We start from the raw sequence: 25,413 nt of genomic DNA on the forward strand, positions 1-25,413 counted from the left end.
CAAAAAATCCTCCTTATCGCTTTTTTGAGTTTAGTGAAGCAAACACATATTTTGCATATTTAACTCAAACTGGTTTTTGCCTTTTATACATGTGCAGATGTCAGGGTTTCCCCCATGTCCCATGTAAACCCTCTACAAGTGTTTTTGTTTTTAAAGTTGAGACCTAAATATAGTTATTGTTATTTCCCTGTTGTTCCACATGAGCTGATAGACATGAATCATGACTTTACAACATTAAGTGGGTGCAGGTGCATTCAGTGCTCGGATAGGTTGTGCAATAGCAAAAGAACACTATATTATTATTATTTTGTTGTAATAAACAAACACAGAGAATCTTTATAGCAAGCAATGTTTATTAAAAAACAGATCTACTACAAGAACTACACATAGAATTATATAAGGCCTATTTGATTAAACTACTATTGCTATTACTGTACAATATTGTACCAAAAAAAGAGTGTACCTCTGTAATGTACAACATTGTATATACAAAGTACATCTGAACACAGGATTCTCCAGTAATACAGAGACAACTATAAATAGATTTGACATTACAGTCTTTTTTTTTTTTTTAGTTCTGCTGTTTTCAAATGGACACAAAAATGCATATTTAACAATATTCAGTTCCGACAAATCATCCCCACACAGTTAGTCCACACGCAAGCCAAGTTGTTCAAGTGCATGATGATTGATTTGAGAGGGTCCCAGCTCCTCTTGACACAGCACAGCCAGGACAAAACACACCAACCACTCACATGCATGTGTGTGTGTGTGTGTGAGAGAGAGTGTGTGTGTTGAATGATAAAGTGAGTTAATCTCTCGCCACAAACACTTGCACAAGTCACAGTCCCTCCAGTTGTCATGATGAGGTAAGAGCAACACAAATACACCAGGTAATACACAAAACATAATACAGAGATTATAAAAAGGAAACTGTAACAGTTATAATTCATTACCTGGTACAGAGCATACAGGAATGCAGTATGTGCTGTAGTCTTGGGGAGGGGGGTGAAGGGGAACATGAGGGCAACAGGGTAAAAATTAGTTCAATACTTTCTCAAGAAAGTGAAATACATCAGAAAAAGGCTTTATTCAGTTTACCCTGAATGGCATATCTCCAAATTTGGAGTCAGTATTCGCAAGATTTATACACTTATTCCATAATAATTCATCTAATTTTTCAAAAAAGTACATATAATCAAATAATATTGGAGGAAAAAAATAAAGAAAAGGCTAAGTTTAAGCTCCTGGATTTGGGCTTTCCTCATCCTCAGTCTACTTAAAGCTGGTCTGTTACAGCAGTGGCTGAAAACGAAGACAGGATTTCACATATTCCTGCAGTTTTATTTCTTTTTTTTGTGTTTTGTTTTTATTTTTTTTTATTTCAAATCTGATCACACTTACACAGTGCATATTTTTAATATTCAGGCTGCTTTCCTCTGTTGGGTGACATCCCTTTATGATGAGTGGGTAAGAGAAAGAGTGTGTGGAGTTTGGGGTGAGGTGCAAACATACTCTACATCCTTGCATGCTCACACACATACAGTACATGCACGCACACGCACGCACGCACAGACGGTTACACAGTGCCACTTTTTTTTTTTTTTTACGGTAACAGATTCTGAGTATTAATTAATAATAAACACCTGGGAAACAAAGTAAGAAAAGAAAAAGAAAAAAAAAAAACTTTGCTTAAGAGCGCATTGGATGAGGTGGTTGGTTGTGCTTCTATCTAAAAACACACTCAGGAGGATCCTCAGCTCCATGCTTCCAGTTATCATGATTATTAAACATACATACACACCATTAGAATAATAAAACCCTTTTTTTTTTACTGTTAAGTCTTTAGGTATATACTTAAAAGGAGCAAGCTGTGACTTTGTTTTGACGTTGTTCTCGAGCTGGTACTGCAGATACGTTAACTGATGCAATCAGGCAGCCCTATACCTGTGTGGCTGCTGTCTGTGGCCCCCCAGCATGCAAGGAAAAACCTGAAAAAGCTTTTAGCTGCCACAAAACACCGTCACACACAGATTTGGTAAAACAAAAACAAAAAAAAAATGTGTGTGTGTGTACAGTCCAACATTATGTATATAAAAATGCTGGGTTTCAGTGGTCCCTTACACACATTTAACAGAGCTGCAGGAGAAGAAGCAGCAGGATGCTTCAAACTACCAACTTTTATTTTGTTTTTTTTATTTTGTTTATGTATTTATTGCTATATATGGAGTTAGAATTACTGTCGGCCATGTTAAGTATATAGGAGAGCACTGCTCCTGTTACTGTTATGCTCCTGTACTGGTACTAGTACTGAACAGTAATTTTAAAAAAAGAAAGAAAAAGAAATCACCAACATATCAAACACTGGAGGAAGAGAAGATAAAATAAAGCTCTTGATCACATGACTTACACTGATATTTGGCCCAGTTTTCTTTCTTTCAACATCCAAAGTGTCCACCTTTCTCTCCTCCAGTCCTCCACTTCTGAAGCAGCAAAGTCAGTGTGTTTCATTTCTACACAGAGCAAGAACTTAACATTTTCACAGTCTATTCTTAGGAATCAAACACTCCTTTCCAGTCCGCTAGCCATGGGGTCATTAAAAAGGAAAAAAAGAAAATCAAAAACAAAACAAAAAAAAAATCTTATATCTACTATACAAAATCAAACAGTGCTTTTTTTTTGTTGTTGTTGTTCCTCACATAGATCTGTGTGTAAAGGCAAGTAACAGTCTTGCACGCCCCACTCAAACACAATTTCAAACATCACAAACTAGTATGTGTGAGCTCCAGGTGCTGTAGGTCTGTTAGTGTGTCCATCCTGAGTCCTGTTCCCTTGGAAACCCAGCGATCCACTGGAGAAATCACATGTGTGTGTGTGTGTGTCTTTGAAGGTGTGTTGTGTTCACTGACCTACTTCTAAAGGGAACGTGGCGTCTTATTAATAAGAACTCGCCTGGACACTGAGACGTGAATGCTACACATGAGTAGTGGGTTAGTTACTGTAGGGGGGTCTTATGTGAAGAAGTCTGTACGGATCGGTGTCGTCGTGGTTCCGATCCGGGATTTATTTAAGCCGGGCAGGATTTGTCGTTAGACTGGGGCGGGGGCGGAGGAGGAGGGGTGTGAGGGAGAGAGTGTGGCGGCAGCGGCGGCGTGGGAGGGGGCACCGTGGAGGTCGGGGAGCCCATGGCGGGGCTGCCGGACCCTCCTCCTCCTCCGCCCTTCGGGAACACCACGGGCTTGGGTCTGGTCGCCGGCGGCCGCAGCTCCCTGAAGGAGGGAACGGAGGAGGAGAGGGAGGAGGAGGAGGAGGAGAGGGAGGGGGAGGTGGCGGAGGGGAGGGGGCTGCGCGGCTGCTGCTGCTGGCTCTTGGCGGGCCGGAAGGACGAGGGCACGTCGCTGGCCGAGGAGGCGCTGCGCTGCAGGGGGTGAGCGTGGGAGGAGACGCCGTCGCTGTCCCGCAACAGGCGGGAGTGGAGCGGGCTGGACGGCTCCGAGGCTCCGCCCCCTCCTCCTCCTCCTCCGCCGCCGCCGCCGCTCATTCCTTTCAGCTGCTCCAGTGTGTCCAGGACCACGTCGGGGGTGTGTGTGTGTTTGGAGGAGCTCTGACGCTCGCTCATCACCACCTCCATGTCCTGCAACAGGAAAATAACAGCCTTATAATAAACAGCGTTACTAATGGCACTACTTTTTTCAGAGTTATCAAAAATGTTACTGTTCCCGCATTACAATGCTGTTAGACAGACAGACAGACAGACAGATAGACAGATAGACAGATAGATAGATAGATAGATAGATAGATAGATAGATAGATAGATAGATAGATAGATAGATAGATAGATAGATAGATAGATAGATAGATAGATAGATAGATAGATAGATGCATCGCCCCCTCCCCCTTTTCCCCTGCTGTTAAACCGGCCTGTCCTCCCTTCCCATGAACCAGTCTGCCAGTCCTCCCATTAAGCTGGCCTGCTCTCCCTGCCTTTCCTCCCACCAGAAGCTGCCTTCACCAGCTGTTGTTAACATTTCCACGTCTCCCACATTCTGTGTTATAAACTGTTTTCTTGTCTGTAACAACATCTAGTGCACGTCTGTCCATCCTGGGTGAGGGATCCCTCCTCTGTTGCTCCAATTTTTACCTGCTAAAAGGGTTTTCTATGGAGTTTTTCCTCAGTGGATGTGAGGGTCTAAGGGCAGAGGATGTTGTTATGATGCCGTGTAAAGCCCTTTGAGACAAACTGTTTGTAAAATCGGGCTATACAAATAAAATTGCATTGCCTTGCCTTACTGACAATAAGATGCGCCGTTACTCACTGTTACTTGACTCAAGAAGTAGGCTACACAACCATTTAAAGAGAGGAGATATAAACTAAAAAGGACACTAGGTCGTCGGGATGTTAATGGTAACAGGTGACTATTACTGTGCGTCTGCTCCATCATTAACGGTTGCAGCAGCAGCGGCATTTATGAAGCAGCATCAGCTCGCTCTCCAGCTGTCCTTTCAAAATAAATGCATAAAAAGTCCCCAGAAAAAAAAAAACACAGCTGGTTGTGGTGAGAAAATTCTCTATGCAGGAAAAACCCTGAGTTAGTTCCAGATAAACGGGGTTAGGGAGAGAAGTAATTTGACATATTTGAGTAACGCAATAGTTACTTTTCCTGGTAATTAATTACTTTTATCATGTAGTAACTCTGATACTAACTCAGTTACTTTTTGGAGAAAGTAACTAGTAACTATAACAGTGGCCAACACTGCTGGTAGCTACCTGCGAGCCGTGGTCCACCTGGGCGATCACCTCTGGGTCCAGTGGTCTGTGGTTACTGAAGCTCTTGGAGCGTCCTGCTGACGTCGTCTTCCTCAGCTGTGGACTCTCCACCTGAATGTTCACAACGACCCAGATTAGATTCATATCACAGTTTCAACACAACACTGCAGTTAAAGACACAGTAGCTGGGTTCCCATTAACCCCTAGAAATGCTCAAACCTAAATATCACAATAAATGGAAACACCTTCATCATCCGTACATCACTCCAGGTCTGATCAGATTTCATCCTGTTGCCTTTTTTTTTTCATTTCCCTTCGCTCTCTGTTGCTATTGTCTGTTTTGAAAAATGTTTTGAACGTCCATGTTCCTCAAAATTGAGTCTGATGGGCTGTGATTTTATGAGAAGTTTGGGATGTCCCTGTTAAAAGTCTGTTCTTCATTCACAAGAAGAGTAGGCTACACACTTTGTACCGTTTCCACCCAGCCGCGTTACAATATTTAATCAAACTCAGCCTGATAACAACCAACCAATTGTTCCTTCTGTTACAGTCGTGAGACTATTGACCATATTCACAGCGTCGCCATCTTTCCATACGTCATCACTCAGGGTGGGTAAACACAAATTGTATAACTGCTGCATCCCTGGTTGTAAGTCATACAAACGTCTGCAGTCTGATAAACTGCTTTCCTTTCATCGCTTCCCAGTTGATATAGATTTAAGAAAGGCATGGGTTGTTAACGTTCAAAGGGACATTGGGGATTATTTCAAAGTAAAATGACATTTGGGTTAAACTGATTTGAATTAGGTTAGCCAGCATTAGCTGTAACTGCTAACGTTAATGGTAATGACGTGACGGCATTGGATCTTCCCACCCCGAGTGACGATGTAAGCAAAGATGGCAGCGCTGTGTATATGGCTAATAGGCTTTATGAGAATTACAGCTCATATGCAAAACACCCTTCAATGGAAACACCTGCACACATTTGCACATACATTGTCGAAATTTTAGAAAAATGTATTTTATTTTGCGATAAACTGCAATTGAGACACAACTAGAGAGACGTCACGTCTCCAGTACCTTGGTCTTCAGAGAGGAGTGGCGGGTCACTGAGTTGAGGATGCTGTGAGCGCTGACGGGTCGTTTGTCTCCCGTTTCCTTCACCAGAGCTCCTCCAACAGGGAGAGAGGCTGTCCTCACTCCTCCTCCTCCTCCTCCTCCTCCTCCTCCACCTCCTCCTCCTCCTCCTCCGCTGGGTCCTGGACCTGAACTTTCGCTCTCGGATGTTCGGAAAGCTCTTCGGATGCTGCCAGACTCCGGACGTTTCCTCATCCTAGACGAGACAAATGTTTCAGTTACATGTTGTGATTCAGAGCCTCAAGGTGAAAAAAAGACTAAATATATCACAGTCAGGAATCCTTTTGTTCATTGTTTTGGTAATTTGACTATTTTTCCATCTTCTTCTTCCTGGGACACTTTTGGTTCCAAATTGATTTTTTTTTTTTTACTGTAATTCAATGCAACTCTATTACGAAACTGCGACCCACTTGTTGAGGTTGGCCAGGTAGATGTCGGCCACATGAGCTCCAGTCGGGGAGGCGGCGCTGCCGCGGGTGGAAACTCTCTCCTCCAGCAGATCCCTGGAGTCCACGTCGGGCTTCGGACTTCCCCGTCCTCCATCAGCCCTACAACAATCATTCAGTGCTTTAGAAATCACTCCTCTGAAAGACAAATCTGACTTGCATCTAGTTAACAACTTCTGTTCAGACTCGTCTCGACACATTTTCGAAACACACAGCAGGATGATCAGAGAGCGTGAGCTGTGACTGAGCTGTTTATTTTTGTTTTCTTGCATTAAATGAATAATTCAAACACAAATACAACTTTTTCATTTTCAGAATTGCACAGTTTTAACAGAAATGCCCTGTAACTTAAAGGTAAAGTCCTGTATTTGTCAACCTGGGTATTTTTCTCATATTTTCGTTTTGACTGTTGGTCAACATCTTTTTGTTTTTACTCATTCTATTGTTTAGTTTTGGGAATATGAACCAACAAATGAGCCTCAAACTTGTTAACTTTCATGCAGAGACACAGAGGATATTCCCCCATAAATCCCCAGTTTACTTCTTAAAGGGATAGTTCAACATTTTGGCAAATTAGCCTATTGCCATAATCGCTATAGTCATAGCAGTAGGTTTGTTACCTTAAATTGTTGGTGCAAGCTATTTTTAGAACAGCAGAGCAGAGCCGCTAGCTGTTCAGAGCTACGCTACGGAGGCTCACGGGATTTCTTGGTTTCCCTCATCAAACTTATCAAACACACAACTCCAAAAAAGCTGTGACCTGCACATTCACCACGCTATGAGATAATAACAGAACGTTACCAGACAGAGTTGTTTTAGAGGTAAATGCAGAGACTGCTTGATGAAAAACTGTCCCTGAAGGCAACACGCATCAGCAGTTTTGCATGAATTTACCTCTAAAACAACTCTGTCTGGTAACGTTCTGTTATTATCTCATAGCGTGGTGAATGTGCAGGTCACAACTTGTCCACCAGAGCGTTTTGGAGTTGTTGGATTGTGTATTTGATGAGTTTGATGAGGGAAACCAAGAAATCCCATTAGCTTCAGTAGCGTAGAATAAAAATAGCTTGCACTGACAATTAAAGGTAACGAACCTACTGCTAAAACTATAGGGATTATAGCAATGGGCCAATCTGCCAAAATGTTGAACTATCCCTTTAAAAGCTGTGCAGCAAGTAGCCACACTCAGATTCTCCATGAAGTGGGCACTGTAATATGTTTCATTTTGTTTTTTCTACATGAAAACATTGGCCCAGGCCACAGATGTGATGTGAACTGAGGAGGAAATCGATCTGCTATGATCTTATCACAGACGATCCACTTCCTTCACCACGGGGGGATTTCCAGCTGACTGGTTTGTGTTTGATGTAGGTCAGTGCTCTGTCTGTGCTCCTTGTTGTTTTGTTTTTTTGTATTTCCCCAAACTCTATTCACAACTTCTATTCAAGATGAAAGAGTGGAACACGTCTTACGAGTCTTGGACCACGATGTACTGGTGCGGCACCAGTCCGTCCACGCCGTTGTGACGTCCCTCCCACCAGTCGTCGGAGGCCCGCTGGTACAGCAGCAGAGAGGCGCCCTTCTTGAACGACAGCTCCCGACTAGTCCGGCCGGAGTAGTCGAACCGAGCGACGGCTTCGATCGGGTCGGACTCTGAAACAGCCAAGGAGCCTGAGATTCAGAGCAGAGAGGACAGTGGACGGACAGAGACGGGAGGAAGTGACGGAGCAGCAGAGGGAAGCGACAAATGAGAGAGGGGGAGAGAAGAGGGAGGAGAGAAGATGGAGGAGAGAGGGAGGAAGCCAGATTAGTGCATAGCAGGTTAGTGCTGCTGAGTATGAACGAGGCAGCGTGGTAAACAGGTGACTGAGAGCAGGATGTGAGCTGCTTTTAAAAAGGTTAAAGCCAGATGGACTGTTGAGGGAAGCAGGGTGAGATCTGTGTGTGTGTGTGTTAGTTACCATCTTCACTGTTGTGGCTGACAGAGACGGTGTCAGGTGCAGGCTCTTCCACCAGGGGGGGCTCACAGTGTGGACTGTCACTGAGGTGGACACACAGAGAGGGAGAGGGAGTTAGAGGAGAACCAGTTACAGTAAAGGGATACTTCACTCAAAAGCAACAAGTCACCAATTTTCTACTCACAGGAGGTGGGAGGTTTTGGAGAACTTTCAGAGTCATCAAAACGCTTTTGGAGTTCCAGGGGGCAACGGATTTTCATATATTGTGCTCACTTTTGAATTGTCCAAAACACACACTATGAAACATCCAGATACCTCCATACTGCTCGTCTGTACTGACCCAAGTGTCCTGAAGCCGCCACATGGAAAAGTTGTTTGGAAAAAAATAATGTGATCTCTGTTTTTATCCTTGTTGTAGCAGCAGCTCCCAGTGGCTCTGCTGATGTTTGTGCACATGCGTGAGATTTGCTGCGAGATGTTCTTCTGTGTTTACATCATACATTCAATGGTTTACAACGACAAACGAACATCTCGCAGCAAATCTCACGCAGCCACTGGGAGCTACTGCTACAACAAGGATAAAAACAGAGATCACATTCATTTTCCCAACAACTTTTTCATGTGGCGGCTTCAGGACACTTGGCTCAGTACAGACGAGCAGTATGGAGGTATCTGGATGTTTCATAGTGTGTGTTTTGAACGATTCAAAAGTGAACTCTATCCGCCGCCATTATATGAAAATCCGTTGCCAGCTGGACCCCCCCTGGAACTCCTAAAGCGTTTTGGTGACTCTGAAAGTTCTCCAAACCCTTCCTTGGCATGACGGTGAGGAGAACATTTTTGAATTATCGATTTTGGGTGAAGTATCCCTTTAATGATTGTAACATAAACTCTGCTGGACACTGAGTCGATGCTGCGTCAGAAACCATCTGGAAAACCTGAACACTATGTTAATAGATGTTTTTTTTTTTGCTCATGGCCTTCCTGGTGTGGTGACATCTTGTGTCTCCACTCTCGGAGCTTCTCCTCCTGTGAGACTGTTTCAGCCTAAACAACGGATCTGACTGGCAGGAATCATAATCACTGGTGCCCAGACTTGTCATTACAGTAAAACTGAAATCTGTGTGTGTGTGTGTGTGTGTTACTGTGCGTGTGAGTGTGTTCTCCCACGATGATGTGGTCAGGAGGTGCTTTAATCTCCAGTGTGACGGAGGGTAAGCCGATCCTCGTGGCCCCCTGGCCCTGAGCGGAGCCCCCCTACATCACTCCACAGCAGCCCCTAAATCAATGACCCACACTCCCCCTGTTCACTACCCCCTTCCTACTGTGTACCACCCCCCCTTAAAGGGGAATTGCCGTTTTTTACAATCTGAACCTCATTTCTAGCATAAAATACCATCATTTACTCACCCACATAACTTTGGTGTCACTACAAGTCGTTCAGATGAAATTAGCTCCAGCCGAGAGCCGCGTATATCCGTATAATGGAGTCTACAGGGCAGCGCAATGCAGCCTCTAAATAACACATTATCTGCCGCGAAACTCGTTCATTTCACCAATATTTAGTTATGATATGCTAGTGCTAGTCCCCTCTGAGTCCGGGGTTAGCTACTATCAACATCCGGGGTCTGTAGGTTGACCTACTGACCTCTGACCTGGATGATGTTATCTCTGAGCGCTGCGCGGCGTGGCTTGTTGCTACCGCTAATGCTATGGTTCGTTTCTGCATGTTTCCGACTTGTCAGAACAAAATGAGCAGCTGGATGAAGTTCAGCTTCCACAGGCTTCCTCTCCTCAACCTGGACTCACTAAAGCTCCGGCTAGTTGAGATAAAAATGGACCCGAATGCCGAAGCAGAATGATTATTATCAGCTGCGCTCAGAGATGACATCATCCAGGTCAGAGGTCAGTAGGTCAACCTACAGACCCCGGATGTTGATAACAGCTAACCCCGGACTCAGAGGGGAATAGCACTAGCCTATCATAACAAAATATTGGTGACATGAACGAGTTTCTCTGCAGATAATGTGTTATTTAGAGGCTGCATTCTGCTGCCCTGTAGACTCCATTATACGGATATACGCGGCTCTCGGCTGGAGCTAATTTCGTCTGAACGACTTGTAATGACACCAAAGTTATCTGGGTGAGTAAATGATCGTATTTTATGCTAGAAATAAAGTCCAGAATGTAAAAAACGGCAATTCCCCTTTAACTTCCCTGTATATTCCCTGTATATATACATCTATCCATCCATCCATCCACCGTCCTTCCCCCGGCTCTCACCAGAAGTCGTCTCCACTTCCAGGGACGATGTAGACGGGGCCCTGCAGGTCCTGCAGCCCGGGGAAGATGGTGTCGTGGTGGATGATGATGGTTTTAATGAGCTCGTTGACGTGAGCCTGGCAGGAGACCTGGTCGTGGCCCTCGGGGACCGACATCAGGGTGGGGCCGAAGCAGATGGCCAGGTTGTAGGGGTCCATCATGTTGTCGTCGCTGTACTGAGACAGGCTGAGGAGGAGGAGGAGGAGGAGGAGGAGGAGGAGGAGGAGGAGGAGGAGGAGGAGAGACGTTTAGAGGGCAACAGAGAGTGTGTGTACACAAAACTAAGCATGCATATACACACACACTCACTCAGCCGGCATCACCCTCCCCGGGTTGTAAATAAGCTGTGAACGTCTATGTGTGGACTGCAAAACTCTGCGTCTGTATATCACCTCATCAGTTCTCCGTGGTGACGGAGACGCTCTGATGATGTGCGAGCGTTTCGGTGTGTGAGAAGAAACAGGAGCGTAAATCACAGACACACACACACACACACACACTAAAAGAGGAGGAAGCTTCTCCTTCTGTCTCCAGCGTGAGCTTTCTGGGACCTCTTGGTTTACCCAGGAGTCTCCAGTTTCACGTCTCCCACATGCCGTTTCGTTTCATCTTTCACTCACCCCCCCTTTTTTTTTTTTTTTTTTTGCGATGTCTCCTTACAGAAAGGCTTTGTCATGGATTTCAGGGATTGATTGGACAGCAAGGAATGTGTATGTCTGTGTGTGTGTGTGTCTGAAATATCCAGTATAAATAAATGAACACTGAGGTGTGCTATGCAACACCTTGCATTGGAAAAGCTCAGATTTACTCTTCGGGGCTCTGAAGAGAGTTTCCACAAGACTTGGCGATCCTTTATAGAGCTAGTTGCTGGTCAGTCTAACTCTCATTCTCCTTTTTTCAACTATTTTCTACGATATAAACTGTACGGCTTTATTCGTTTTGTAGACAAGTTGTGACCTGCACAACCACCACGCTATGAGATAATGACGGAACGATACGAAACGGAGCCGTTTTCGAGGTAAATACAGGGTAAATACGGAGACTGCTTGCTGAAAAACTGTCCCTGAACGCAACGCGCATCAGCGGTTTTGTATGAATTTACCTCGAAAACGGCTCCGTTTCGTATCGTTCCGTCATTATCTCATAGCGTGGTGGTTGTGCAGGTCACAACTTGTCTACAAAAGCGCTGTGGAGTTTTGGGATTTTGTATTTGATGAGTTTAATGAGGGAAACCAAGAAATTCCCTTAGCCTCCATAGCGTAGCTCTGAGCAGCCAGCTGCTGCGCTCCGCTGTACTAAAAATAGCTTACACCTACAATTAAAGGTAACGAACCTACTGCTATGACTATAGCAATTATGGCAATGGGCCAATTTGCCAAAATGTTGAACTATCCCTTTAAGTATTTACTTTTTATTTTATTTATTTATTTATTTATTTTTTGTATTCCTTGTCTGCGTGCTGTTTTATTTACTTTTTTTCCCCTTTTTATAGTTTGTCTTGTGAGTGTTTTATGTGGGATGAAAAACAAAAAATAAACCAGGCCGGAAGGCTCTTCAAACTTTAAAATGAATAAATAAATAAATAAATGAACACTGAGGGAAGTTCGGGTGCCTCTGCTGAACTGGCAACGTGCCGATCTGAATCTAACTGCAGGTTAACACAACCTGACGTGGAATAACCCAAACTATCACAAAGCACACATGCAGAGAAAGTTTAAATTACTACAACACATGTGTGTCTCTGCAGGCTTGGTGGTGTGTGAGGCCCACTGAGACACTGGTTCATGTAAATAAACTGAACTTTAAGTGGGAAGTTAAACCGTTTCTCGAGGAGGAGAGCGTCCATCTCCTTCAGTAATGTAGAGGAAGACATATTGTTTGCACTTTGGACTTTAATTAGGGTTCATACTTGACTTTCCACGAAGGTTAAAGGATGTTTAGATTTGGTGTGAGAAGGCCGGAGGAAGGCCTCCTGACCCCAGTCTAGTGTTTATGACACTAATGTGAAAGAATGGGGTGATGTTCAGGGACTGCAGGAGAAGTTACAGAACGGTTTCATATCAGGCTTCATTATTCATTAAGTTTTTATTTCATTAATAGTAGATTTGTGGCTATTTGAGCTCAGTTTTTATGATGCATTCTGTTCTGCTTAGATTCCTTTATTCAAGTGATAAAATGTTTTTGCTTTTGTGTTAGAATAATGTTCAGTAGATGGAAACTTATATAACTGAGGTTGATGTGTGTTGGATCGTTGTTGAAATAAACCTGACAAACCTGTGGCACAAATCATTATTTGCACAGTCACACACGTGATTATAAATATATATGAACTAAATGTTAAATATTAACAGAGAAGACTGACACACACTCAACTTTAGTTAAAAGTGGAGCTCTTGTGAAGTTTGTTTCATGAAAGTATGTCACAGTTATGTTTGGTTTTATTCTGTGGTTTTGTTGTTTAGTTGCTGCTTTGTTATTTTTCCATCTCATCATCACCGCTGTTCATGCACATACACACGTTAGGGACCAATGTGTTCATCATTTAGAAAGTATAATAACAGATACAGTATATATACATATTCCATATTAAACATAATGATGTCACAGTGAGTCAAAGCCAACTTGACCTATGACGTGTTTGGATATAAAACACCACCATCACTTCATGCTTTTATCTAATTAGACGTTTGTGTCAAACGGTGTCGTAATTTCCATTGTACTGTGAGGTCATTGTGACCTTTCACTCCCAAAATCTTATCAGCTCGTCCTTGAGTCAAAGTGAACGCTTTTAACAACTACATTTAAAGACATGTCTGCTTTTGTAACTGTGAATCATTTCTTTGACATTTCTCCTCTAATGTAGTGTAATAAATAACATATTAGTATTAACCCAGCGTTTATTTCAGCTTTTTTACTGACAGAGCAACTATATACAGATAATTTACTTGTGTATCGCCCTGTGTGTGTGTGTGTGTGTGTGTGTGTGTGTGTGTGTGTGTGTGTGTGTGCGTTTGTGTGTGTTTTCCTGCTACTCACTGGTTGAGGAAGGCGAACAGGTATCTCATGACGATGAGGGTTTTGCTCGGCAGCGACTGCAGAACTTTCTTAATGTGGACCGCCCGCTCCTGGAGGCTCTCGATGGCTGGAAAACAACACAACCACAACAACACCCAGGAGATTACTCACACAATTAACCACACACACACACACATACAGTACACACACACACACACACACACATATATATATATACACAGAAAAGACAAAGGGGGTTGCTGCAACACTCACACACACAGGATATGAGGTCATGGAAGACTTCTTTGGGGAAGAGAGCGTGATCCAAGCCCCTGAAATAGAGCTTCAGGACGCCGGCGATGGAGTCCATGTCGTGGTCGTTCTGGTCCCCTGCCAGCGGGTCCTCACCTAGGACCGGATGAGAGGAGAGAGAGAGGGGAGGGGGGAGGGAGGGAGGGGAATGGGTGAACAACATCCTCTTTAAACTGCTCATGTTTTTTAATGACATTTAATGAAAATATATCTGATACAGGATATAGATCCTCTACATCAGACTCAAAATAATGACAACATACAGTAAATAAACACAAATATACCATTAGAAACAATAACCCAGATATACTTAAAGCCCCAGTATGTAACTTATTTGGCTTTTTATTAGCAAAAATCAAATTTTGCTTTCATAAATACGTATTTCACTGAAGTCGAATCACACCCGCATACAAATGAAAGCTTTCTCGTACCTTAGAATGAGTTGTTACAAGTCATTACAAATACATAAGTGGGTGACGCAACGAACTGAGGCGGCCATGTTGCATCGCCATTTTTTTACGTTCAGTGGCAGCGTGACCGTAGGTAACCACGGAAACTCAGCGGAGCTGTCGGCTCGGCCTGTTAAAACTGTCACCACTGTGTAGTGTGAGGAAGGATGGAGGCACTGATGTTGCATTCAGGTGCAGTCAGGCAGACGGCCGTCGGCAAACCAACCGGATGTCATTTTACTCGACGAGAGAAAGACGGTAAAACAACGTGGGTCAGGTAAACAATACGACATCACCATGACAACATATTGTCACGCCTGTATTGTTTTGCCTCGTGTTGGCGGACCACTTGTTTACATAGACACTTGTTTATCCTGTTACATGCAGCGTCTGTTGTCTGTCTGACATCTGCCCCATTTCACGTGAATGCAACATCAAGAATACGTTCCGATATGCAACCGCACCGCTAGATGGGGGGAATTACTACATATTATACCTTTAAAACAAACAAATAGAAAACCAAGGCTACAATTTCATTATATCACACTTTATAATTATATTTAAAAAATCCTTATTTGACCAGAAATGATCAAGTCTATTTTTAAAAGAGTCTGATGGAGCCTGTTCATGTTTCCTGTCGGGTAACAAGCTGTACCTCTCTCGAAGGCGTTCTTGATGTCGTTGACTTCCACTTGGGAGCCCGACACTCTGAAGATGCCCTCGTGCTGCAGACCTACACACACACACACACACACACACACATAAACAATGTTTTAATTTAATTCATTTTGCAGGCTGAACTGTGACACACACACACACACACACACACACACACACACACATACACACACCGTCTCCCAGACTAATTTCATCCAGAACCAATCACACTTTGACACAACAATGCAACCAATCAGTAGACAGGAGAGAAGCTGATGCTAAACCTATCACCTCATTGGAGAATTTCCACTCACCATGGCGACTGATGAAGCGGATGCAGCTCTCAACCATCAGAGGGATGGCCTCACCCGATTCCTACAACAAGAGGAGAGGAGGGGAGAGAGGAATTACAAGGAGGCAAGGAGGCAAGGAGGCAAGGAGGCAAGGAGGCAAGGAGACAAGGAGACGAGGAGGAGGTGGAAATACAAAAACACAGTGCACTTGGTGTCAGGAGGATTTCCACACACACGTCTGCACACGCACATGCATCGGTGCACACATTTGGGGAGAACTGGGAATCAGACATGATGGGAGAGGAGAGGAGGGGAGGGTGGGCGCAGTACTCAGCTGTTGCTAGGAGACGGCGCTTCCCCCCCACCCCCTCCTTTCCCTTTGTTTGTTTTTAGGGTTTCCAGAAAAAAATCTATGGGAGGTGAGGAGGGGCTGTTGTATGTTATGGCGCACACAATGAATGCACGCACATATGTTGTTATGTTATTATGTGAACACAACTGTGTGTTTTATATGTTTCAACTCCACTGTGATATGAAACGATCAATCAGCTGATCAGATGATGAATGATTATCGGTGGAAGTTGGAGCCAAAACACAAAACATCCACAAGAGGGAGCCACAAACATGAGATAGTCTGATTGATCAGCTTCTTTTTTGATCATGTGTGTGTGTGTGTGTGTGTGCATCCACCATGGCCATACTGTGTAAACGGTGTGTGGTTTTTGTTATTAGGTTGAATCAATAAGAACGATGTGATGATTATAAATAATAAAATTTAAAAAAAAAACATTGTCAACATCCAGCTCCTCCTGCGTCCTGAGGGCGGGGGGGAGAACCGTGAGAAAACATGTGGCTCCAGTTAAAAGCAAAGCTGCAGCAGCTTCGCTTGAAAAACTCACAGCTCCTTTAGAAACAAACCTACACACACACAAACACACACAAACACACACATACGCACGCACACTTGTGATAGATAATTACCTGCTTCCGTACTGTCGAGTTTCTCCGTCCACTACACAGAGAAACAGAGAAACAGAAAGAGAGAGAGAGGGGAGAGAAAGGAACGGCACTCTGTCATTATGTCTACAGACAAAGTCTATTTATACACACAACTCTGGTAACGCTCTATTTGTGCGCTCAGACTCGTGTGCACATGTGTTGGGAATATCTATAAACAGTGAGAGAGGGGGGAAAATAATAACTCAGGCTGCCAAGAAATCAAACTTAAATGCTACGCTATGGTATACGCCAGTGTGTGTGTCTCTGTGTGTGTGTGTGTGCACAAGAGCATATTTCCTTCCTTCACCACACCTACCTGGCAAGGCAACAGTCGGTCTTCTGACCTAAAGGAGGGAGAGACAGGAAGAGGGGGAGGAAGGGAGGGAGGGAGGGGTATGACAGGAAAGAGAGACACAGAGAAAGAGAGAAGGAGATAGGCCGTTATAGAGGAAACAGGGAACAAACGTCTCACTTGCACACTTTTCCTGAGGGATACACACTACACACAAACATACAGCTGCATCCACATATGGTCACTGTCACTGTGACCTAGCCCTCCACACACACACACACACAGCTTGTGATTATTAGATGTATTAGTCTCATTCCGCTGCACTGCATGAGATCTGATGTGTCCCACCACTCCACTCATCCCTCTGATCTCTCCTTCTCTCTCTCTCTCTGTCTCTTTTCCTCCAGGCTCCATCCCTCTCCTGAATCCTCCCTCCTGCTGCTCAGCTTCTACCACACTCACACACTCACACAAAGAGGACACGGGGACGGTGTCTGAAGGACAACTCACTCTCTCCCAGGGTCTTCTGAATCAGGTCGTGCTTGGCCTCCAGTTTGGTGATCAGGTTCCTGCCCTCCAGAAACTCTTTCAGCTTCTACAACGACACAACGACACACACAGACACACACACACACGTCAGAGTCACAACATGTAGAACAGCTTTGTCGCCAAGAGGCTGAAAAATCATCAATGCCCGTAACTGGCAGCTGACCAATAATGAATGTACTGTATTGACTTGTGTACAGTATGTACTATATATATGTGTGTATATAATGAATGAGTATTATACATTATGGATATCAACACACATGTGTATGTATTTATGTATATAAGGTTAGGTATATAAACTCGATAAATTGTAAGACTTTTGCTTCGATTAATCAAATTTATTGTTCTCAGTTTAGTTAAAAATCAACATTTAAAACTGTGTTGTCTCGTTATCTTGCTCTGTTGTGCAACTTTCGGTAACATTTTATTTGACGCTTATCTCTATAACGCATTATAACCATACTTATGATGAGTTAGTTAAGCATAACACATTATAGAGCATTATTACTCTAATACTTGACCTTGTAAGCCATTATAAAATGCTCTATGATGTGTTATGCTTATTGTTATAAAGCCTTATGGTAATTTATGAGTGTTTATAATGATAGTTATACACGTTTATAAGCCAATTAAAACACATTATAACTATATTTGTAATGCATTATCGATGTGGGCATTGTCAGCGAGTTAATAACAATTATAATGTATTATAATACCTGACCTTATAAGTCATGATAAAATGCTTTACGGTGTGTTATGATTATTGTTATAAGCATTATGATCAATTATGAGTGTTCATAACTATAGCTATACAGTGCTATAACTGCATTATAACTCATTATAAGTATGGTTATAATGCGTTATAGAGATAGGCGTCAAGTAAAGTGTTACCTAACTTTCTTTCTTTTAAATAGGGTAGGCAAAATAAGCTGCGGCTTAGTTGTATGTATTATGTTCTGTTGAAAGGACCAAAATAAAAAAAACTACTACTACTTGTACTGACCGTGAAGTAGAACTGCTCCGTCTCCTGCTGATTGGCCCGGCGCTTAGCCAGGCTGGGTTTGCTGAGATAGGATTCGCTGAAGGTGGACTTGACCGACTCCATGCTGTTGCTGTGGTGGAAGCACTCGGAGACGTCGTAGTCCTCCACCGTCACCATGTCCTGGATGGTGGACAGAGTCGCCTCCATGGTTTTCTTTACCTGGAGGAACGAAGAGAAGAAGAAGAAGAAATGAGCTGAAGCTAAAGACAGAAGAAACAGGAAGAGGGGGATGACATGAGAGGAAGCAGAAAGACGTCTGACCTCCTCGTTCTCGATCTTGAGCGTGGAGAGGCGGGACTGCAGCTGCTGACACCTCTGGAGCAGCTCGCTCTCCAGCGGCGACTGTGCACACATCACTCCCATCTACACAAACAAACACATCACAACACCAAGGTTTATTATTATTATTTTTTTAAAGGGATAGTTCAACATTTTGGCAAATTGGCCCATTGCCATAATCGCTATTGTCATAGCAGTAGGTTCGTTACCTTTAATTGTCGGTGCAAGATATTTTTAGAACGGCGGAGCGGAGCTGCGAGCTGCTCAGAGCTCATGGGATTTTCATGGGATTTCTTGGTTTTCCTCATCAAACTCATCAAATACACAATCCAACAACTCCACAATGCTCTGGTGGACAAGTTGTGACCTGCACATTCACCACGCTATGAGATAATAACAGAACGTTACCAGACAGAGTTGTTTTAGAGGGAAATTCATGCAAAACCGCTGATGCGTGTTGCCTTCAGGGACAGTTTTTCAGCAAGCAGTCTCTGTATTTGCCTCGAAAACGGCTCAGTTTCATAACGTTCTGTTATTATCTCATAGCGTGGTGAATGTGCAGGTCACAACTTGTCCACCAGAGCGTTTTGGAGTTGTTGGATTGTGTATTTGATTAGTTTGACGAGGAAAACCAAGAAATCCCATTAGCCTCCGTAGCGTAGCTCTGAGCAGCTTGCGGCTCTGCTCTGCCGTTCTAAAAACAGCTTGCACCGACAATCAAAGGTAACAAACCTACTGCTATGACTAATAGCGATTATGGCAATGGGCCAGTTTGCCAAAATGTTGAACTATCCCTTTAAACATGCAGTCTAACGGAGCCGAACACCGTCCGGCACTGACTGGACCGCACCGTGTCTCCCATGTGGGACTGGAAGTCGAAGCGAGCCGGGGGGCAGAAGACGTTGTTGTAGGTCTCCATCAGCTTCTGTTTGTCCCCGTTGGGCTCCAGACTCTCGGCGGCGCCGTCCAGCGTCTCCAGGCCGGTGTGTTTGGACGTCTCCACGTTCTGTTCTGCAGATAAGTAGGTCCTCAGGGCGCGGTGCAGGCTGGCGTGGTAGCCCAGGTCACAGCACTGAGAAGACAGAGACAGAGACAGAGAGAGAAATGACTCATGATGCATGAATAATTCTGGTTCTGGTTCTCTTATGCCATTTTGCCTTTGACAGTGGAGACGGTCTGAATGTTGCATGATCCATGAAACCACGTCACATCCGTACAACAGACTCTGAGACGCCACACGAGACATTCTTCTCTGGATGACGGGTATAATTTCAAAGGAATGTCTTAACGACTAAATTGATTATGAGTGATGCCGTTTTTGCATGTAGGATGGATAATAAAGAGGAGAGTCCGCCTGGTGCCGTCCTTACATTAAAGGTCCAGTGTGTAAAATGGGGGTAAGACCGTGACATCCAGCGTTCAGATTCCAGTTTGCAGCTCTCACTCACTCACTCACTCGCGCTCACCTCTCCCGTCGGCAAAGTGACGGTGGCCTCCGAGGACAAAAAAACAACTGGGACGACTGGGAGTATTTCAGGAGCATGGAGCGATGAGGTGAAGATCTAAACCATTTTACGATATGTCTGCTGTTTACTACTCCTTCTTCCTCCTTCTCCCCTTTTTGTTTGTGAATTAATGAACTATATGCTTTTTATGATATTCTCATCTACTTTGGTTCAGTTGTAGTCAAGGAGCTGCTGAATATATTCAGTGGCATTTTTATACATAGAATCATTGTATCATGGTGTTTTGGTGTCCCCCCCCCCGTGTAAAAAAAGAGGATAAAAAGGTATTTTTTTCTTTTGGTTCATCACAATTTGCTCAGGCAAAGGAACAGTCACGATGTTACTGACACTGACCATGAGTTATTCTTGATTTTTTCCCCCGGAAGTCTGTTTAGGAAGGAGATAAATCCTCTCCTTCACACACAAACACAGTGGCAGCTGCCCAGTGCAGCCACAGTCTGCTCTGTTATCCTCCACTGGATAAAGGTTAGACCGAGTAGATAGACACACACACACACACACACACACACACGGTGCAAACATTAACAGATGGGATTCTTCGTTTTTCAATTCATTAGACACAGTTTGGTGCCTCCTTAATTTCATCCACGACCTACAGGAGGTAACATCATCGTCTCCAGTCTGTTGTGAAGTTGTAAAATTAGATTAAAATATTATATTAGGAAAAATAATGAACTGACACTGTGAATTCCTCCGATCGTTTGTTCAGTAACTGTGTCAGCGCCGAGAGAAAACAGCTGTAACTGACGGGTGCGTCAGTGCAGCGGGCGGCGAAATGTTTTTAATGGAGCAGAGGAGAAAGTGTTTTCCTGCTGAGTGGATGTTTTTGGACACCGACTGAGTCCGAGGGCTCAGACTCTGCAAACAGACAAAGAGGGAAAGTGACCGGTCCAGCTTCATTAGGAGCGCTGAGGCTAATGTGAGGAGACCGGCCGCGGGGGCCACACACACACACACACACACACACACACACATAACATGTCCACACACGTTAGCTGCTCTCTCTCACGCAGCAACAGTGTGTTTTTATACTCACATCGATGATGTCGGAGAGGTCATGGATGTAATATTTGAAGACACAGCTGTTGGTGGCCTCCAGAGCCAGCAGGTACTCGTTCCTGGCCTTGATGGCCTTCAGCCTGTTCTCTGTGTACTTGGCTTGTCTCTGATTGGAGGAGAGAGAGAGAGTTTAGTTTATTTAGTTTATAACAGTGACATTAATTATTCAAAGAAATAAAAAGATGGCTGCACCAGATTTAGCAAGAACACTAATTTCCATCTGTAGTCCTTGACATAAAGACAGTCAGACATCATGCTGAGAGCTGGATATGAAGACCATTATTATAACAAAGAGAAAGTTGAGGTTAACGTATTAAAAGAAATTATTTTTCAACAAAGTAAAGATAGATGGGCATTAGATATCTGGGGTAAACCAAAGCTGCGTACTTACTGGTATTTGGCCCAGAAATGTATGTTTTGTACAATTTGTCAAAAAAGTAAAAGACCCCCATGCTCAGTTTAGAGCTGGTATTCTTGGTCTTCATATTGAGACGGACAGATATGTTGGTACAGCAGAAGACGATAGAGTTTGTACTTTGTGTGACATCCAAGAGGTGGAGAATTAAATGCATTTTGTGTTCTACTGTCCTTTCTATGATGTCATAAGACAAAAACTGTTTAGTAGCAAGGTGGATCCAAATAACGAATTTGTGTGGCTGGACGATGCTGAGAAGCTAAAACATCTTTTTCAGTTGAATATATTTGCATTTTCTTTATTTCTTGAAAAGGCCTGGGCAACGAGACAAAGAGCGATGTACAGATGAGAACTGAAAGTAATCTTCAATTGTTTCTCATGCTGACATTACTGCACTTTATGTAACAATAAATGTGTCTTGTAATCCCATATGGGATGGGTCACAGTGGTGGCATGACACGAAAATAACAAAATTCATTCATTCATTCATTCATTCAAAATTAATTTATAAGACTAAAGATTTATTTAAAAAAGAAAAGACAGTCATCATGATTAAATTACAAATGCAAAGTGCAAAAAAGGAGAGATGGACAATGAAAAGGAGACAGAGAGAGAAAGAGCAGTGAAAAGAAAACCAGGTAGGAGAGAGAGAGAGAGGGAAGAGGAGAGAGGGATAATAGGTGTTGGAGTGAAACACCTCAGTATTGATTATGGATAATAAGAAGTGGAGAAGCGTGTAGCGGTGACAGACCCCAGCTGTAGCAGACAAGGTTAGCAATAAGCCAGGCATGCACTCATAAATCATTCATGACACACACACACACACACACACACACAAGTCAATGTGACTACAGGTGTGTGTGTGTGTGTGTGTGTGTGTGTGTGTGTCCCTCGCTCACCTTCTCCTTCATCTTCTCGATCTTCTTGACACTAGAGCGGCGGACGGGTTTCTCGTCGGTCTTGATGCTGGCCAGCGTGTCGGGGGAGCGCGGCGTCTGCCGGTCGTCCTGACGACCGGAGCGGCCCATCTGCTTCTCCTCCTGCTTCTCCGCCTCCTTCAGCTTGGACTCGGCGTTGATGCTGTCGGTGTTGTACATGTGGTACGTCTTCATCACCTGGGAACCGAGGAGGAGGAGAGATGGAGATTTGTGAAGACAAGTATGAATGTGTGTTTTCTCCTCCTTCAGATCAAAACAGGGAGAGGACCAGGGCTGCAACTAATGATTATTTTCATTATTGATTAATCTGTCGGTTATTTAAACGATTAATCGATAAGTTGTTTGACATTTTTCAACATTTTTTAACATTTTATTGACCAATCAGTGTTTCCCAAACCACAAAATGACGTCCTCAAATCTCTTGTTTTGTCCACAAACCAAAGAGATACTCAGTTAATTGTCATAAAAGAACAAAGAAACCAGAAATATTCACATTTAAGAACATGGAATCAGAGAATTTGGACTTTTTTTCTTTAAAAAACTACCCAAATCAAATATCTGATTATCAGAATAGTTGACGATTAATTTAATAATTGATTATTGCAGTGGTTTCTGGCGACCGCGTCAATCAAGATGCGCCAGCTCAGATATTTTTATATGCTGCATTTTATTTGAACTCAATTTATATTAGAGAAAGTGAAAGTATAGAATATAGTTGTTTAAGTATAGTTGTTTTTAATCATAATTTTAAAAAGAATAATAATTAGTTAAAAAATATATTTCTATCAGTAATTTTTTTTATCAATTACTAGACATTTAAGGTGACCCCATTTGACTTTCGGGCGACCCAACATGGGGTCCCAAACCCAAGGTTGAAAAACACTGGATTATTGTGCGATTAATCGATTAATTGTTGCAGCTCTAGAGTGGAGGAGGAGAAGGAGGAGTGACGTTTTCTTTTTGAGATGTGCCACAATATTACAGTCAACGAGACACACACATAAGCAGCCTCCCGTACTTCACTGGGACATGGTGGTATGACTTTAACATGAAGAGTTAAACACATGAAACGAGTGCGTGTGTGCAGCGTCAGCCTTATTCTGGTGACCACCACCAGAGCCATCATTATACGGCTCAAAACCCTCCTCAAAAACGCCACCGTCAGACACGGCTGGTCTGTGAGCACGCATGTGAGCATGTGCTCGTCACTCGAACCCAGATCTATTTCTATCTCTTACTACACACTGTAATTACAGCTGAAGACTTTGCTTTTATGGGCCCTGGCTGAGCCGAGCCGAGCCGAGCCGAGCTGATGGCTGCTTGCTTGCTGGTCAGAGCCATGATGTAGTAGGAAACTTTGCCCACACACAAACAAGACAGTGAAACACACACACGCACACTCTGTCTGCTCTGTCTCACAGTCGTCTTGGCAGCAGCGTGGACATGTGTAACCAGACGCTACGATGCCCCTGACAGCGTGAGAAGAGCAAAACAACAGACAGACAGACAGACAGCGAGGATGACGTCGCAAATACCAACAATCAAATCAGACCGTCCAGTCAGTGAGACTAAGGACAACAATGTCTCAGAGAAACAAGAGTACCAAGCTATTATTTTCTATTTCCTGGTACTTTTATTTAAATGTATATATTTATGTGGTAACATTTTATAATAAGTACACACTATTAAGCATCAATTAAGCTTTAAATACTGAATTCATCATTTATAACACATGAAAACTCATTAGTATGTAGTTCAACATTGTTAACCCTCTATGGTACGCATTGATGAAGCACCAACTGTATTTATAAAAACATGTTTGAGTGATTATTCATGTCTCATAAATGATGAATTCAGAAAATTTTAAAAATTAATTGATGCTTGGAAGTTTTGGGCCTTTATTATAAAATGTTAATTATAAAGTGTCATTTATGTTTTTTTCTTACACAATACTTGAATAAATGTAGAAAGATTATGTGCAGGGAAAATAATGTAAATGTATGGATGAAAAATAAATTTAAAAAAATGTTAAAAAAATATAATAATAAGAGCCATGGTAGCAGCTCAGTGGTGCTTTGAGCTAAATGCTAACTACAGCCTCTGTGCTTATGTTAATGATAATTGGCAGATCTAATGTTCATCATGCTCATCACCTATACTTAGCATGTTAGCATCATAAAAGACAAAGGAGCAGCTGAGGTTGGGAACTTCATTAGCCTTTCAGGTATTTGATTAACAACCAAATTAAATTTAAGCAAATTTTAAAAAAAAATTCCGACATGAAAAATTGAAATTAGAGTCAATAAAGTTCATCTGTGTTCAATCAGCCTTGTAGCTTTGAGGAAATGCAGTCAAAACCATAAATGTGAGGCTGCTCATGTGAATGAAAGAAGAAAAGGGGAAGTGACCGACGCCAGTGGGATTCATTCTCTGGGGACCATGAACTTCTGTAAACAAACTTGCTGATGGGTTATTTTAGGTTGGAACACAAGTGGAGGTCAGAGATTACCGTTTTATGACCAAACCATAAATGTATGATTCTTTTCCATCATTAATAACCATGTTTTTGTGTTTGTCTCAAAGCTTGTGCCTGTTAGCTATTGTGTAATTTGTATATATGGTTTTAAAATGTGCTGTTAAATAAGTTGAAGAAAACTTTTAAAGCTTAAAGTTTTCACTTTTCTATTCCTCCTGTGAGTCACAGACTGATAACAGCTGTGATGTCTTGCCTGCAGAACAAGAAGCAACACATAATAATGGATTCACGTGTTGTGTGGTGGGTGTGAAGGCGACAGCGGCTTCTCTTACCGTGTAAAGCTCATTGAGGACTTTCATCATGTCCTCCTGCAGCTGCACGCCGACCTCTTTGCTCTGGAGAGACAGAAAAAAGACACATTAAGGTGAATGAAAAAAAAAAAACCCATTGACTGCTGATTCCTCCCACCGTCCGTCTACCC

General features: G+C 43.1%; 1 protein-coding gene across 5 annotated transcripts in view; it reads right to left on the reverse strand.

Moving 5' to 3' along the window:
• Nucleotides 1–335: 335 nt before the first annotated feature.
• The window catches only part of srgap2 (SLIT-ROBO Rho GTPase activating protein 2), a 78,483-nt gene continuing 53,405 nt past the window's right edge, over nt 336–25,413 (reverse strand). For 2 of the 5 annotated variants that reach the window (XM_085775819.1, XM_085775822.1), the window contains exons 4-23: nt 25,265–25,327; nt 22,418–22,633; nt 21,081–21,209; nt 19,369–19,590; nt 18,501–18,602; nt 18,201–18,398; nt 17,159–17,243; nt 16,673–16,700; nt 16,339–16,369; nt 15,379–15,439; nt 15,063–15,140; nt 13,920–14,054; nt 13,668–13,773; nt 10,593–10,817; nt 8,313–8,392; nt 7,824–8,004; nt 6,316–6,453; nt 5,849–6,101; nt 4,769–4,879; nt 336–3,634 (exon numbers count right to left, since the gene is read on the reverse strand). In XM_085775819.1, the coding sequence (XP_085631945.1) occupies nt 3,068–3,634; nt 4,769–4,879; nt 5,849–6,101; nt 6,316–6,453; nt 7,824–8,004; nt 8,313–8,392; nt 10,593–10,817; nt 13,668–13,773; nt 13,920–14,054; nt 15,063–15,140; nt 15,379–15,439; nt 16,339–16,369; nt 16,673–16,700; nt 17,159–17,243; nt 18,201–18,398; nt 18,501–18,602; nt 19,369–19,590; nt 21,081–21,209; nt 22,418–22,633; nt 25,265–25,327 (3,009 nt within the window). In that variant the 3' untranslated portion in view covers nt 336–3,067. Of the gene's footprint in view, nt 3,635–4,768; nt 4,880–5,848; nt 6,102–6,315; nt 6,454–7,823; nt 8,023–8,312; nt 8,393–10,592; nt 10,818–13,667; nt 13,774–13,919; nt 14,055–15,062; nt 15,141–15,378; nt 15,440–16,338; nt 16,370–16,672; nt 16,701–17,158; nt 17,244–18,200; nt 18,399–18,500; nt 18,603–19,368; nt 19,591–21,080; nt 21,210–22,417; nt 22,634–25,264; nt 25,328–25,413 lie in introns of all 5 variants that reach the window. The other 3 variants (XM_085775818.1, XM_085775820.1, XM_085775821.1) reach the window with 2 other exon arrangements.

The sequence above is a fragment of the Trachurus japonicus genome, chromosome 5 (assembly GCF_045865225.1).
Source record: "Trachurus japonicus isolate A0001 chromosome 5, Traja_1.0".
NCBI lineage: Eukaryota > Metazoa > Chordata > Actinopteri > Carangiformes > Carangidae > Trachurus > Trachurus japonicus.